Here is a 17,634-nt window from a genome sequence, read left to right as displayed (position 1 = left end):
GCTCGGGACTGGGGGCTTGAACCTAGGTTCTTAAGCATGGCAATGTGTGTATCTTCAACCAGGTGTGCCACTGCCTGGCCATCAGAATTCATAGTTTTAAGTGAGAAGTCCTTCAGTCTTGCACTGAAGAAATTAATATTAAAGTAAATGAGAAATTTAACTAAAAAATACTGGTAGGTTTCCCTGCCCTTCCTCATACTTATACTCCTAGCCTTTGCTGGAAATTACATAGATGTAGAGATTAGTTTCATGGATACAAATGTTTGGACCTAGCAGAAGTGACTTTAGAAAGAAAGAATGCTACATAACACTTTTAAAAAAGAGAGAGAGAGAGAGTCCACTATGTTGACTACTAACAGCTCACACGAATGAGTCATTGGTCAGTGAGCACAGGGCAACACTCACCTGGCAGAGATGGAAGAACTGGGAGATGAACCCCATTCTTCTCCCCGCTGGCTGCAAAAACTAGCTCTGAAGTCTTTTTTTTCCCACTATCCCAAGCCCTGGCTTCTAGGAGAGCACCGGCCACTCCCCAAAGCTTCCTGTGCATGGACTCAAACTCTCCACTGGAGTTGGCCTGAGCTATAGCAGGCTGTTCATTGCTTTCACTTGGCTTTTCACTCTGGTTGTTGAGAGTTTCAGCTTCTGGGTCTTTTCTATATACAACCTCTTCGTAAGGACATACATGAGTCTGGACTAAGATTTTTGCTTCTGTGTGGCTCTTAGAACTCTCAGTATCACTGTCCAGAGCTTTCTGATTGTTGGTGCATCTCCTGAGACGACGGCATTTCTGCCTCCAGCTCTCTAGAAAATGTGGGCTAGATGCCACTAGCATGGGATTTCCCTGGAAGTTTCTCAGGGGGTTGCTGTGAAAATGCAGGTCACTGGCAGAGAGCATGCTCCTGCCTTGGTAGGTGGCAGAGCCAGCTGGGATACTGGAGCCATAGAGAAACGGTATCCCTAGGCCTGTTAGTCTATTGGCATTCACTTTTTCTATTCTCCTTTGCTGGTAAATGGCATGCGCTTCCATTTCCATCCTGAAAACAAAACAAAATAGTACATTTATAAGTTATCAGAAATACAATTTTAGTACTCTCTTACACCCCTAAGTTAGCACCTCAGCCTTTCCTGGGAATCCTTACACTATTTAACCGAAATTTAGTAGCTGAAAACACCTATTCCCATAAAAACACTGGGAAGGAACATTTTGTAAAGAATCAGAGGGTAAAAGGTTTGGATGTGACTTCTGGAGAAGTTTTCTTTTTTTTCTTTTTAAATATTTATTTATTCCCTTTTGTTATCCTTGTTGTTTTATTGTTGTAGTTATTATTGTTGTTGTTATTGATGTCATCGTTGTTGGATAGGACAGAGAGAAATGGAGAGAGGAGGAGAAGACAGAGAGGGGGAGAGAAAGACAGACATCTGCAGACTGGCTTCACCGCCTGCAGGTGGGGAGCTGGGGGCTCAAACCGGGATCCTTACACTGGTCCTTGAGCATTGTGCCACATGCGCTTAACCTGCTATGCTACTGCTCGACTCCTCTGGAGAAGTTTTCTTTCTTTCTTTTCCTTTTTGTCTCCAGTGTTGTTGCTGCTCCTGGCAGCCTTTTTTTTTTTTTTTTTTTTCCTTCTCATCTTATTGGATTGGATAGAGAGAAATTAAGAGAGGAGGGAAAGGTAGAGAAGGCGAGAGAAAAATAAACATTTTCAGGTCTGTTTGCCACTTGTGAAGCATCCCTCCTGCAGGTGGGGAGCAGGGTCTTGAATGAGGATCCTTACACATATTATTATGTGTGCTTAAGTGGGTGCACCACCACCTGGCCACCATAGGCCAGTCTTCCAAGCAGTATCTTTGAGAATTAGCAGCAAATTTAGCAGAAATGGGGATAAAAGAGCAGAGTGTAGTTTCTCACTGGAGTTTGATCTTCAAAGAAATTGAAGTTCTGGGGAGAGGATTTAAAGTTTGCAGAATAATCTCAGTGAGACACATGAAGTAGGTGAGTGCAAAACTCAGGTGTTGCAGATCCATGCAGGTGACAGGGGCTGGGCAGGGGGCATGTACTGGAGCTTCTGCTCACTCTACTTTGCTTATTGCACATCACTTGACTCATCAGGGCTCAGAAATTATAGATGTCTTCTCTCACCCTAGCACCATGCTTCAGCTATTATTGCTGTTTTTATTTTATTCTTCTCCTTCTTCTTCCTTCCTTCCTCCCTCCTCCTCCTCCTCCTCTTCTTCTTCTTCCTCTCCTTCCTTCTTCTTCCTCCTCCTCCTCTTCTTCCTCCTTCTTTTTCTCCTTGTTGTTGTAAATGAAAGTCAATGTTGGACTGACATGGCCTGTTTGACCTCTGATGACATAGTCTGAAGTGGAATTAGCAAGCTTGGCTCCTGTGTTTGGGCAGAATCAAAGTCATTGTAGACAGAAATGCCAACATGAATTTCAGAGGGGTAACAGCCATGTATTTTAATCACAAGACTGGAACACTATTATGAACTAAAGACATTACAACTTTCTTTTTTCTTCCTCTCTCTTTTTCTAAGGTAGAGACAGAAAGAGAGAGGCAGAAAGAGAAACGGTGAGAACATAGCACTAAAGCTTTCTTCAGGGCTCCAATCTGTCAAAACACTGAGTGGTTTTATCAGCCACTACTCTTTATTTCCTAATCTTATTTTTCTGTTTAACCAACTGGTCTTAAGACTTTTAAAATTATATATTATATATTATATATATTGCCACCAGGGTTATCGCTAGGACTCAGTACCTGTATGGTTCCATCATTCAGCAGTCATTTTTCTTTCTTTTCATTCTTTTATTTTTATAGAGGGTGAAAATCAGAAAGAGAGAGAGAAAAGGAAAGACACCTGCAGCACTGTTTCCCTGCCCACCACTTGTAAAGCTTCCCTCCTGCAGTGGAGGTAAGGGGGTTGAACCTGGGTCCTTATGCTTGATAATGTGTGCACACTAGTGGGTGCACCATCACCTGGCCCCTCTGGAAGAACACACACACACACACACACACACACACACACGGAGAGAGAGTCATACGTATACAGAGAGTAGATACATAGGAGGCCAGGTGGTGGTACACCCAGTTAAGTGAACGTAGTACTAAACACAAGAACCTGTGCAAAGATCCATGTCTGAGCGCCGCTCCCCCAATCCTAGCTCTCCACCTGCAAGATGAGTGCTTCAAAAGTAATTAAGCAGGTCTGCAGGAGTCTCTTTTTCTCTCTCCATCTCCCCCTCCTCTCTCAATTTCTCTCTGTCCTATCCAATAAGATGAAAAACAAAATGGCCACTAGGATCAGTGGATTTGTAGTGCTGGCACCAAGTACCAATGGTAATCCTGGAAGAAAAAGAAAAGAAAAAAGAAAAGAAGATATACACATACATATATTCAGAATATTTATGTTGTTGAGCTCACTAAAGACAATTAGCTAGTAGATCCACAGACAGGTTTTAAATGGACACCAGCAGAAGAAACTGTTGGAGGGAACTTGTTACTAGTGATTGACTTGCATACTTTGTGACTTCTCTTTCTTTCCACCCTCATCTGTGCCCATCCCCCAGTTTTGCAGGTTAAGGAGAGAGAGAGAGAGAGAGAGAGACTTTGTAGGTTTGGGAGTTTTTGACCTCCACTTTGGGTGGCACTTGAATTTCTTAACATTGTTTCCATAGGATTCTGAATATTAAACACAGACAGTATGAAAAGAACAACAATATCTGCAGATCCAGCAAACTAGAAGATATACAAGGAATGAGTGTACATGGTGGGAGTCTCTCTATTAGCACCTGTCTAGAATGAATGAATGAATCAATATCATATCAATCATATCAATAGAAATGACACAAGTGACACTTCCACTTTACCTGGCAGAATGCTGATGCCTTTGAAGCATTTCATCCCTCCTGGCCGCCATTGCTTTCATGGATTTTGGCGGTAAAATGCCCCAACCTTTAAAATAAAACAGAAGACCACTATCCCCACAAACAAATTAGCAGTATTCACTTAAAATTAGTAATATGCAATAAAACACTTAAAACTGTCTCTGGAGAAGCCCAGTAGCAGAGCACTCTGCTGGGAATGGTATCAGATTATTGCTGCCCAGTGTCTCCGCATCATTTTGTGATGGTGTGATAAGCACAAGATCATTTATTTTCTTCTTGAAGAGTGAGTCTCATGACTGTCAATGTTTCCTGCCATACTTCTGAAGGAGACAGATGGAAGGGACTGTGGACCACTTGAGTTCTTTCTTTTGAAGTGAAATAGATAACTTTTTTAGTCAGAAAGAGAGGGAGAAGAAGATGGGGGGAGAGCGAGAGAAAGAGAGAGAGAGACACCACAGCACCAAAGTTTCCTTCAGTGCAATGAGGGCCAAGTTTGAACCTGGGCCTTGCACAATCTTAGTAAGCTATTTCCCCAGTCTTGATAACTCTAAGACTTTTGAGAACTATGGTGGTTATCTTTGGGAGGTGGGAGTGTGGGGACACTGAACTTTGGTGGTGGATGAAGTATGAAATTATTTCCTGTCATCATATAATTTTGTAACCTAGTTAAAAAAATAAAAATATATATACATAAAAATAAAACAACTTTTAAAATTCTAATTTATCTCTCTTTTTAACAATAGAACACTGGTCTACTCTGACATGTGGTGCTACTGGGGACTGAACGTGGGATCTCTGAGTACCAGGCATAAAAGTCTTTTGCAGAACCATTATGTGGTCTTCCTAGCACTTAAAAAATTCTTTATCCTTCATGAAAATCAGAGGCTAGATGAAATGACCTCTAAATATTCTCCTAACTTTGAAGGCTTTGTTTTTAGAGTTCAGTGACTTCAAGCTATTCCTCTATGAGCAGCTGGCATGCATGGAATAGCCATACCAAGATATGCTGCCCAAGGAACTGGACAGTATCTGATGAGAGGCTGAAATGCAAAGCTCATGTCTGATTGCCTTGATATTTAGGACCCTCAGTAACCTGAACTGGCAAATCCATTCTAATGCTCCCACCTATCCCCAAATAGGAGACATCAGCTTAGTGCTTGCTCAGCTGTACTAAGGTACTCTCTAGTGCCAGGAGCCATTTCTCTGCTTGATAGATGATAAGCTTTGAAACTATGGAAGCCCTCGAGACAAGTTTCATTTCCCCTGGGCAGGCCATTTTCCCCTCAGGTAGACCATTTACCAGAAACAGTGACACAACACATAGTTGTGGTAGCAAACATGATTTCATCCATTGTATGTTGCAAGGAACATTCCCCCTTTGAAGATTGCTCCCCCTCCTCCTCCTCCAGCACTTCCCCCCTCCTTCCCCAAAGCCTTATAATGCCTGTGTTCACAATAAAATTTACAGCTTGATCAGAAACTTGACTTGCTGTCATTCTTCGTGTCTCATGTTCCTTCATTTCAGGTCTCACTGGGTTCCTAGCCCCTGTTCACCGCCCTGCTGGTCGGGGCACTCTAGCTGGCATCCCAATCCATGAATCAGATGCTGCTCTGAGTTTCTATGTTTCTTTAAACTTTTAAAAACTTTACTTATTGATATTTTATTATGTAGGACAGAAAGAAATTGAGAGGGAAGGGGATATATATATATATATATATATATATATAGAGAGAGAGAGAGAGAGAGAGAGAAGGAGGGGTGAGGGAGAGAAAGAAAGAAAGACACTCAGCACTGCTCCACCACTCACAAAGCTTTCCCTGCAGGTGAGGACAAGGGGCTTGAACTCAGATCCTTGAGCATTGCAGTACATGCACTTAACTAGGTGGGCCATTGCCTAGTGCCCAGCTTCCTTTTACTTTACTTTTTTTTTATTGAGGGGGAGTTTACTAATTTACAATAACTAAATCTTTCTTTTTAAAAAAATTAATTTATTCAGGCTTGGGGTATGGATTGACCTGCCAATGCCCATGCCCAGCAGAGAAGCAGTTACAGAAGCCAGAACTCCCACTTTCTGAACTCCTAAAATAATTTTGATCCATACTCCCAGTGGGGGAGACATGATAGAGGGAAGATGACCAGAGGACTCTGAACTCTAACTCCATAAGGAACCAGAGAGAGAAGGAAAAAAAAGAGGGATGTAATAATAGGTATGTGTATGACTTGGAAAGGAAGAGAAGGGGGACTTATAAAAAAAGCCAAATATATACAAATATATTAGTTAGATAGTTGTAGAAATAATAGTTAACCCATATCTTCAACCTTGGGAGAACTGCTGTCGCTTCCAATGGAGGGATTGGGGATTCAGAACTCTGGTGGTGATAATAGTGTGAAGTTGTGTCCCTGTCATCTTGTAATTTTGTAAATCAACATTAAATCACTAATAAAATAGTTTATTTATGTATCTATGTATTTTGGCTACAGAGAGAAATTGAGAGGGAAGCAGTAGATTAAGGGAGAGAAAGAGAGAGACACCTGCGATATTCCTTCACTGCTCATGAAGCTTCTCTCCTGCAGGTGAGGGCCAGGGGCTTGAACCTGCGTCATTGTGCACTGTAATGTGTATGCTTGACCACTAGCTGGTCAAGTCTGTCCCCTAGAACACAGAAGACAGAGTGCTCCTGGTAAAAATCAATCAGATCACATCACTCCTTTGTTCCAGCTTCTCAAAAGCTTCTCCTCCTATTCAGAATAAAGAATGAATTTTCACTTGTCCTTTTCATTTGACCTTATAAGTCATATATAAATAGCCTTAAGCCCCTTTATCTCTAGGATTTTTTTTCCAAAGCACTGCCATTTTTTTCACTCTATTTGATAGGACAGACAGAAATTGAAAGAGGAGAAGAAGATAGAGAGGGAAAGAGGAAGAGAGACATCTGCAGCACTTGTTTCACCGCTCATGGAGTTTTTTTTTTCCCTGTAGATGAGGAGTGGGGACTTGAACTCGGATCCTTGCACATGGTAATATGTGCACATAACCCAGTGCACCATCATCTGATCCCCAAGGAAGTCTTTTGTTTATCTACTGTATTATCTCCTGGATCTCATCTCTTTCAGATTCATCAGTTCATTACTGCAAGATAAGATAGTAATATTGCATGTTTTTCCATCAGCAATTTTATTAGCTTTTTTTCTTTTTCTTTACCATAGCACTACTCAGCTCTGGCTTAGGGCAATGCTGGGGGCTGAACCTAGGACCTTGAAATCTCAGGCATGAGTGTCTTTTGCATCACCATAATGCTATCTCCCCAACTCCATCAGATATATATTTGGAGGGTTTAAGCAGCTTCCCCTTGACTACACAGTATTGAGACCAGGATTTAAACCTAGATAGCAACAGTGGGAACTGCCAGAGTTCCCACCACATGGGTTGGGCTCCAGACTGTGGAAGTCATACTCAGCACAGACAGCAAGCTCCCCAGGGCTCCACAGGCCAGAGCTGCCTGTTGCTCCTACCTGGGAAAGTAGGACTGGGCAGTGTGTTCGGCATGATAGCATTTGGTAGAAGACAGGATCCAAACTGGGAAGAAATGCAAAACTGTCTTGGGTCAGGTGGAGCTGCCATAGAAGGTAATACATCTCTAGAGAGAGAGAGAGAAGGAGAATAAAAGAAAATCCTATAAAACAAGGCTGGAACTGTACAACTTTTCATCACATAAGCAATGGGATTTTTAAATTGTTCTAGGGGTCCCAACTACTTCTCAAAATAGAGTACAAAATGCCTGCAGTCTCTATTGGTTGAAGCAGAATTTATTTATTTACTTAGATGTTGGGCAGCATGACAGCTTCCCCCTGCTTATCCCTGCGGTCTATTTACATAACCAGTTACCTAGGAACCGCCCTGCCCTTCACAAAAAAAAAGGTAACTTTCCCCGGGGCTCCCGCCGGCTTCTCCAGGATTGGTCGTGTTACCACACTCCTCCCCCTGCTGCTACACAGCTATCAGAGCAAGTCCACACATTCCCGGTCAATGTTGCCCCCAATAGACAAAAACCTCAGGCCTGGTATCTGTATTCTGCAACAGACCTGAAAGAAGTACGCCAGGCTATTAAGGATGATGGTCTTCATGCTCCATGGACCAGGTCCGTTTTACAAGGTTTGCTTCAGAACCTTAATAACCCCCAAGATTGGAGGGACATAACTCACACTATGCTCCCAGGCCCCTCTTCCTGCAATGGGAGGCATTTTTTCGTGACGAATGTTTACAGCAATCACAGAAAAATAGTCAAAATCAGCCAGAGGGGAATTTTGATGCATTGTTTGGAACGGGCCAATTAGAAACAGGGATTCAACAGGCGGAAGCCAAGTTTCCACCTGGGTATTTTGATCAGGTACGCCTCTGCACATTGAGAGCATGGGAGCGGTTCACACCACCCATGGGAGCAGCCTCAGCCCCCATTCTCTCCCTTCAACAAGAACCGGATGAATCCCCGGTTAAATTCATTGCCAGGGTCCAGTCGAGTTTGGAAAAGAAGATTTATAATCCTGATGCCCGTTTTCTCCTCCTGCGATCCATTGTCTGGGATGGCATACTTCCAGAATTCTGACAGGCATGAATCAGTCTTAAGAATGAACACCCAGATAGCTGGATTTTAGCTACACAGGATCTTAGATCAAGCTCTTGTAGGGCACCTACAATGCAGGCCTATGCAGCTACCCTACATAAGCAAAAAGGGGCTTGTTTTCAGTGCAGTCGCCAAGGGCATTGCATAACCAATATCCAGAAAATAGACCGCGACCCCGCCTCCAGTCAAGGCAACCCCACCTTCAGTCAGGGAACCAGAGACCATGAATGCCTTGTCCCAGATGCCAGAAAGGGTTTCACTGGAGGAGAGATTGTTGGTCAAGGTTCCATAGAAATGGCATGCCCCTGACAAATGTAAACAGGGATTTAAACTAGGTGTGGTACATCTCTTAGCCCCGCCTTCAAGAGGGAATGAAGCAGGTCGTCTGCTCGGTGCCGCGCCCTTCTTCAATAAACAGAAGCCCAGCTTGGGACCCAACCCGTCACTATGCCCACCACACCAAGTAACAATAGCAGAGGGTGAGTGGAAGGAGGAGCACACAGTGTGTGGGAACTTCCAGCATAGAAATAACCGGCTGGAGCAAGAGAATGGTTTGAATTCAGAGCCTGAGATTTTGTGCACCACCCCTGTTTTAGAAAGGGGTCACCTGACTATGATGATAAGGATTGGTAATATTCCTTTTAAGTGTTTGATTGACATGGGGGCAGATAAGATAATCTTAAGACAAGCAGAGGTTCCCCAGAGTTGGGAACTCCTCCCAGGACCGCGCTTACATGGTGTTAGAGGGTTGACTCAAGCACTCCTCACACGAGATTCCCTTGTGTGGGAAGATCCAGAAGGGACTACCGGATGCTTTTGGCCTTTCATAGCTGATATAAGCACCATTTATTGGGGAGAGACTTGCTGGAATCTCTGGATGTAGTTATATCCTCAAACACCTCTGCAGGGCAAGACACTCACTCCTATGAGACTACTAGACCTGACCAGCACCCCCAATACTAGCTGCCACTGTTCATAGCCAAACACCCCGCTTAAGCTGGCTTTCTAATGAGTTTGTCTGGGTGTAACAGTGGCCTTTGCCTAGGGAGAAGCTAGAAATTTTAAAAGAGCTCATCTGAGAGCAGTTGTCTTTGGGACACATTTGTCATTCCCGGTGCCCATGGAATACTCCTGTCTTTGAGATTAAAAAGTGCTCAGGAAAATGGTGCCTCCTCCAAGATCTTCATGCAGTTAATAAAACCATGAAGGTTTGGGGCTCCCCCAAAGGGGTTTGCCTCTTGCTTCTGCAATTCCCACAGGAACTCCAATCATAGCTATTGATATACAGGATTGTTTTTTCTCTATTCCCTTGCACCCACAAGATTGTAAATGTTTTGCCTTCTCTGTTCCTTCTATTAATAATGCCAGCCATGCTGATAGATATGAATGGGTGGTACTGCCCCAGGGCATGGCCAGTAGTCCTACTATTTGTCAAGAGGCTGTTAAATATGCCCTTTTTCTGTATATTCATAAGGGCCTTAAGGTTTTTCATTAAATGTAAGACGTGTTAATATGGGGAGATTTAGATACAGATCTCTCTGCCCTACGTGATTTTCTTATCCCTGCCTTAAAGAAAAGCGGCATTAATGTAGCTCGTGAGAAGATACAGCTAATTCTTCCAATATCTTTCTTAGGCTCAGAGATTTCCCTAATGTAGATTCGTCCTTTAAAACTGTGTTACTTTTCCTTCTAATCTCACTCTTGCTTCTTTACAACGTTTTCTTGGAAATTTAAATTGGCTTAGGCAGTATCTTTTTCTCCCTACTAGCTGCCTGCAACCACTGTTTGATCTGTTAAAAGGAAATAAACAGCCCTCCTCAAAGCATATGTTAACCCCAGAAGCCTCCATGGCACTGGAAAGAGTTAACCAGGCTCTCCAGGACATGCACCTTATTCGGTTCTCCCCCTCCTCTCTGGTAAATCTCCTAATCTTTAACTCCACCCCCACAGTAGTGGGGGCACTGTGGCAGAAGCATGGCATTCTCAAATGGCTTCATATGCCAGTAGGAGGAGCTCCAAGACTTCTTATGGAGATTGATGCCTTAGCATTTATGGTTCGCCAAGGAAGAAATAGATCGGTACAGGTCTTAGGAAGGGAACCGGATTCAATCATTCTTCCCTTTTCTCTCACAGATACAGAGTGGCTCATACACCACCATTCTCGTTTTTCTGTAAGCTTAATGGGTTTTCCAGGACAATTAGATAATCATTTTCCTTCTAATAATTTGATAGTTTCTTTACCTCTTTTGCCTCTACTAGTACCTAAACTTTTCTCTCGAGATCCCATCCACTCTGCTCCTACAGTGTTCACTGATGGTGGAAAAAGGGAGCTGCTGCCCTGATATATTATCCAGACCAGCAATACCCCAAACCTATCTTTACTGAGTTTCCTGATAATTCCCCTCAGTACAAAGAACTTTATGCTGTTTTCCTTGCATTAAAAGCCGTACCAGAATCCTTCTACCTTTTTTCTGACAGTGTGTATACTGTTAACTTACTTCCATGGCTTGCTTGATTTTATGTGAGAATTGATGACAACCCACTAACTCCTCTCTTAATTCAAATAGCCTCTATGCTCTGTTCTTGAACCCAACCACTGTATGTTCAGCACCTTCGATCCCACAGCCCTCTTCCTGGTCTTCTGTCTGAAGGGAATGCTGCAGCCGACCACCTCGCCTCCACAGGAATTCTCCTAGCCTCTGTCTCTAATCCTGCTGACTTTCATCCCATAACCCATGTTAATCTTTTTTTTTTTTTTTTTACCCATGTTAATCTTAAAGGACTTCGAGCTCGATTTCCTGATATTCCTCTGGCACAGTTGAAATGCATTCTTGCTATGTGCTCCTCCTGTGCAGTCTAATCAAAACACCTACTATTCAAACTCTTAGGGTAAACCCCTGAAAAGCCAATGCTCTTTGGCAGATCAATGTCGCCCACATACTCAACTTTGGCAAACAAAAATATGTGTTTATTTCAATTGGTACCTTCTCTAAGTTTATGTGGGCTACAACTCAGATGGGAGAAAGCTCTAAAAAGCTTATAAGCCATATGCTCTCTTGTTTTGTTGTAATGCTGTAACTTCTTCAACTTAAAACTGACAATGGGTCTGCTTTTACCAGCAAACAATTTAAAGATTTTTATTCCCTCTGGAACATTACTCATACCACAGACATTCTGTATAATCCACAGGGACAAGGCATTGTCAAGAGGGCCCATCAAACTCTTCAGGCTCAATTAAATAAAGAAAAAGGGGAAATGTACCCCCCAATATCCAACTAGCAAAAGCCTTAACTATGTTAAATCTCTTTAATATTTACAAAAACTCAGACCAACCTACTATTATTCTTCATTGGCAAACACCATCCACCCTCCCAGCTATTAAAGTCAAATGGAAAGACCCACTCGATAAAATTTGGAAAGGGCCTGACCCCCTATTGACCATGGGGAGGGGTTTCACATGCATTTTTCCACAGAATTACTCCAAACCTGTCTGGGTTCCTGCCCAACATGTCCAGCAATACCCACTTGATGGCGTTGCTATCCCTGAGGAACAAGAAACACTTCAAGAGGACTGGTTGCAGCATGCACCCCAGGATCTACAATATGACATGGCAGAATCTGAAAAAACTGATTCACAGAGCTCTCTTCCCCACCCCCCATGAGTGTCTTATGCTATTCCCCACCCCCCATGAGTGTCTTATGCCAGTTGTATTTTATGAGTGAGTGAGTTGAAAAAAAAAATTAAGTGAGTTGAGTGACCAAAATTTTTTGTATGACCCATTTTTGCTCAGAGTACTCTGGAACTTAATTGACTTTATATAAATTTGCTGGACGCAGCCATGGTTTCTGGAGACATCCAGAAACAGTCCAAAAATTGTTTTTTTTCCTCTTTTTGATTTTTTTTTATGTCTTGGTATAAATATGAAACGTTTAGTCTTAAACTGTGTGAGTAAAGGTGGTTCAACTACGACAGTACAGATCTAAATTTGCGTTTGAAATGATATGTCTTAGTTATAAAAGTTTTTCTCCTCCTGTGTGTTATAAACTACATGTTTTATGTGTGTGTTTCAAGTTTGGTAAACATTAACTTAATGGTTAAAAGTGTAACTTTGAAGCTACATTCTTACCAGGAAAGATAAAATTAATTTGCTAAAGTAACTGAGTATTTAAGGTAAAAGTCCAAATATTCATTGTGACAATTCATCATCTCCAAAGCAAATTCTCTATACAGGACATTTTTGGAGGGCCCCCAGAAATGCCCTGTAAACTAATCTTGTGGAAATTAATCCACAACAAATCTGGCATCAATCTAACATTGTAAATGTTCAGAAAAAAAATTGTCACTAATATGTGAGTTTGTTTAAAAGTCCAATGTAAAAAATAGTTAAAAATCAATATATATTTTACCTAAATTTGGTCTGAAAATTCTGCTGTACAGAGACTGTTGCATGAGGTCACATGACCTTTAAAATTACAAGATACCTAAACCAGATATAATCATCAAGTTATCAATTATAGTAAAATTCTAATTTTTTACAAGTTTTTTCTTCATAAGTAATTGACTACAGCTATTTTGAGCCTTCACTTGATGAAGCATCTGTTTATATGGAATCCCCAGAAATCCATCTTGGACCCCTGTCTTCTGACATTGCCCACAACTACAGATACCTCCCCCCCGAAACCCATAATGTGACCTGACACAATCTGGAGAACCTGATTCATGGACTCCAAAGGACAAGACTTTCCTACCGCCTTTCTCTCACCCATCGCTGTTTGCTCTTCCTGCCTCTGCTTCGCCTGTCATGTTTTGGCAGTTCCAGCTCACTCTCTACAGAGAAGAAAAGTTCCAGTGGCTGTCATCCTCCATCAAGATAGAAGTGTGGCATTTCTTCCCTGGTCATTGACATTGGACTGACGCTTCTATTGGACTTGCTGGTACACCTTTGGACACTCCCTTTACAATACTGGACTTCTCGAGGACTGACTGTAGCAGTCCATGGACCTTTCCGCCAGCTGTCTCGGGACTTTGCAATGCCACATCACCCCTCTCGCCCCTCGGGCTTATCAGGCCCCCACTCCAACACCCATCAGGCAGCCCTCCTCTCCACCTACCAGACCTCTCTTCAGTCTCACTCTGTCCCTTGCTACTCTTACTTATCCCTCTCTGTCTTGTGCTAGTTCTTTTTGAAGACGTTTACATGCTATCATTCAGGTTTCTTCCCAACACGTTTCTGTTCACCCCTACACTGCTATTCCCCTGACAGAGATGGAGCCTTTTACAGACATTGACCCATTTATATATGACCATTAAGTAAGAGGGAGATGTTGGGAAATTGTGAGGATGTGATTGAGCTGGGAAGGGTTTGAGCCTGAGAGGTGTGTCAATCCTGTTAGTCTCTTTCTCTACCGAGAGGTTGAGCAAGGAGGGACAGTAGAACCCTAAAGGTGTGCCTCCTCCTATCAGTCTCCCTGCCTCACAAAGGGCCCCGCACTTCTGATACTATGGCCATTAGTTAAAAAAGAAAGGGGGAGATGTTGGGCAGTACACCTGCTTCCCCCTGCTTATCCCTGTGGTCTATTTACATAACCAGTTACCTAGGAACCACCCTGCCTGCAGGGCATTGGTTTAATCCCCACTGGTTCATGATGTCTTTTTGCTCCGTTCCCTCTCATAGTCACCCTGATTTCCACCAGTCTCTTTTCGCTCCACCCTCTCTACCTCACATCCTGTTTCCACCCTACTTGGTGAGTATATATACAGCTGCTCTTCTGTTTTAACACACTTGGGATTGCTTTCAGGCTCCGAGAGTTCCAGAGTCTATCTCCTGTGACACTAGCTTGGCACGAGTTCCTGATCCCTCTCCCACGCAGCAGCCTATGTTGGCTCCAGTTGAGTTCTTTCCAACCCAGAGAGCACTTGCTTGGGAAGAAGCACCCTCAGGCTATCCCAACACGTATTTATTTTTAATGCTTTTATTTGTTTTTTTAATCATAGAGATAGAGATAGCTAATAGGTGATAGATAGGTAGGTAGGTAGATAGATAGATAGATAGATAGATAGATAGATAGATAGATGATAGATGTACCAGAGTACTGCTCAGCTCTGGTTTATGGTGGTGCTCGGGGTTGAACCTGGAACCCTTTGCCTCAGGCATAAAACTCTCTTTGCATTAACATTATGCTATCTCCACAGACCACAGAGCATCCTTTAAAAAATCAGTTTATTAGGGGAAACATTAGTTGATAACACTATTATTGTCACAGGAGTGCCTTTACTCATTTGCCCATCATAGGTGTCAGCACACCTCCACCATCTTGTCATCTGCCTCCACCATAAGACACTTCCTCCCCACCCCCTTGTCAGTCCATTCTCCTTCCATCTCTCAACTCATTGGATCTGCTGGAATGGTGCAAACCACTGCACCACAGTTCACTGAAGTCATACTAGAGAACAAAACAACACTAGGGTTAACGTCACTCAGAAATTTCATTATTACCACTTCCCTCTTTTGTCAGGAATACAATACTGAGGAGAATCACCTGTCCACAACCGGAGGTTCAAATGGTGAGTGGAGCTGTGGGATCTTTGGTTGTCCTGGAGTTGTCAACAGAGGGTTCACTGCTGTCATTGAGTTTATCATCAGTATCTCTCGCCACTGTTGGAGCTCTGGGGAAAACCAGACAGACATGTTTACACAGCGCTACTTTTGGTGAAATTCCTGAATTTTGTTTTTCATTTCATTTCCACTTATGTTTCATTTTATATCATTTTATTGTGGTGGGTAATGATTTAAGTGCAGTTGTTGACAAATGGGCATACTTCCTCATATCCCTGAGACAAATGTTTGCAGAACATTCTCACTCCTAACTTAGGGCCTTTTCCACCATCATGCACCAGGACTCCAAAGCCCACTCCACCCCCCCCACACACACACACCCTACCCTCTTCCTCCTCAATTCTTGAATGCGATGAAAGTCTTTTGTGTCTCCCCAGTGTCTGTGGAGAGGAGCTCCCCATAGCTCCAGGTCTGCAGTAGTTTCTCAGTTGTCAGCACCCAGATATCACCATAGAGCAACAGTTTCTCCACCTGCCTTTGGAATCCACCAAACTCAAAGCCATACCACTCCACACTGCAGGCCAGAATAACATGAAACCAGTCTTACAGGATTCCAGAAATACCAACTCTCTTTCCTGCAGCCCATTTTTATGTTGATAATTCCAGAGGTGTAAATGCATGCATTTCTCCCCTCTGCTCCATTTTTTGGAAAATACCAAGTGGGGAAGATTAAAACAAAGTGTGTGTGGGGGTGGGGTCTTCTTACTGGCTAAAAAATAAATCTAATTACAGAGGATCCCAGCTGACTTAACGAGCCTACCTAAGGAGAACAAATAATCAAGCTATATCCAAATATGCATCAACATAGGAAAGAATGACTTTATCTTGAAAACCCAGTGACTCAGCAAATGTTTTGTGAAAGGAACTTTTTAAAGGGATTATACTTTGCTTTACATTTTTCTGAATAGTGTCCTTTGAATACCAATGCTATTAATATCCAAATCTTAAAGATTAAACAAGTACCATCAATAGTTAAACAAGTTATTTTAGCTGTGTCTTCATCTTCAGTTACCACATAACCTAAGTCTGAGGGCCAACAAAATAGCTCACTTGGGTTGGGCACTGTTCTGCCATGTGTTTGACTCAGGTTCAAACCTGGTCCCCGACACATGGAGGGAAGCTTTGATGTGCTCTTCTACCCCCAACTCTGTCTATATATAAAAAAGGGAACCTGCAAAAAAAAAAAAAAAAAAAAAAAAAACCTAGTATGGTCATAGGTCCTTTGGAATATAACTAAAATAGGCCTACTAACTATCTACAAAATGGAGACCCCCCCCCCCAACTCTTCATCTGAACCATTCCAGCCTTTAGGTCATGATTAGTCAACAATTTGTTTGGCTTTATATATTGACTCTTTTTTCAGCCACCAGGTTCCAGATGCTAAGATGAAGCCAACTGGACTTCCCTGGGAAGACGACCTCACCAATGGGTTCTGAAGCCCAGCTTCCCCAGAGCCCAGCCCCACTAGAGAAAGAGACAGGCAGGGAGTATGGATCGACCTGTCAATGCCCATGTTCAGTGGGGAAGCAATTATAGAAGCCAGATCTTCCACCTTCTGCACCACATAATAATGACCCTGGGTCCACACTCCCAGAGGGATAAAGAATAAGAAAGCTACCAGGGGAGGGGATGAGATACGGAGTTCTGGTGGTGGGAATTGTGTGTAGTTGTACCTCTCTTATCCTATGGTTTTTGTCAGTGTTTCCTTTCTATAAATAAAAATTTAAAAAAGGGGAGGGGAGCCTGGAACAGTGATGTCCTAACAACAACAGCAAAAATGTCTGAGATAAAACTCTGCTCGAAATAGAGGAAAACTAAGGAGAAAACAGTGTGTTTTTCAATGTAATGCTGTTTGTCCCTTTTTTGTGTTCACATTTCACACATACACACACACATACATACATTGTTGTTAAGGTAATCAATGAGGCTCTGTGACTTCATGATGCCACCATTCCTGGTGGCCATTTTCCCCCTTTATTTTAATAAAGGGGGAGAGAGACAGAGAGAAATCAAAACACTTGCAGCTTTGTTCCATGACTTGTGAATCTTCCTCCCTGAAGGTGGGGACTGGGGCTTGAACTCAGATCCTCTGACATGGTAATGTGTACATTCTACCAGGCATTCCTGTACCCATTTGATAGAATTTTTAGAAATCATTATTACTTTACTCAAAACAGAAAAAGTTAGACAGAGTGGAGTGTTTTTTTTTTTTTTTTCCTTCCACAAGCTTCTGACTAAACTGGAAATTCAGACCCAGGAGATCACCTAACATTTAGATATTGTTTTACTTTACATGGTTTTTAAGTTATTTGTGTTGAATTACTTGCTCTGTGTCACAATGGAGCCACTGTCACTCCTCTGACAGTGGCTTCACAAGGTCTTGTGACCAAGGTACAATCAGTACTAGAATAGAAGTACCTGCTAGGGGTCAGCCAGCCAGGTGAAATGCCCATCAAGAATACAGGCTGGCAAATGCCCATCAACAGATAACTGAATAAAGCAGTG

At 42.6% G+C, this 17,634-nt stretch overlaps 1 protein-coding gene across 1 annotated transcript in view; it reads right to left on the bottom strand.

Annotated features, from left to right (window-relative positions):
- The window catches only part of SAMD7 (sterile alpha motif domain containing 7), a 33,627-nt gene extending 18,049 nt beyond the window's left edge, over positions 1-15,578 (bottom strand). The window contains exons 1-5 of the mRNA XM_007522960.2: positions 15,455-15,578; positions 15,053-15,179; positions 7,404-7,528; positions 3,872-3,956; positions 406-1,037 (exon numbers count right to left, since the gene is read on the bottom strand). Of these exons, the coding sequence (XP_007523022.2) occupies positions 406-1,037; positions 3,872-3,956; positions 7,404-7,528; positions 15,053-15,179; positions 15,455-15,530 (1,045 nt within the window). The 5' untranslated portion in view covers positions 15,531-15,578. The remainder of the gene's footprint in view (positions 1-405; positions 1,038-3,871; positions 3,957-7,403; positions 7,529-15,052; positions 15,180-15,454) is intronic.
- Positions 15,579-17,634: the final 2,056 nt, after the last annotated feature.

The sequence above is a fragment of the Erinaceus europaeus genome, chromosome 14 (genome assembly GCF_950295315.1).
Source record: "Erinaceus europaeus chromosome 14, mEriEur2.1, whole genome shotgun sequence".
Classification (NCBI taxonomy): domain Eukaryota; kingdom Metazoa; phylum Chordata; class Mammalia; order Eulipotyphla; family Erinaceidae; genus Erinaceus; species Erinaceus europaeus.
This window is presented reverse-complemented; position numbering and strand designations above follow the sequence as displayed.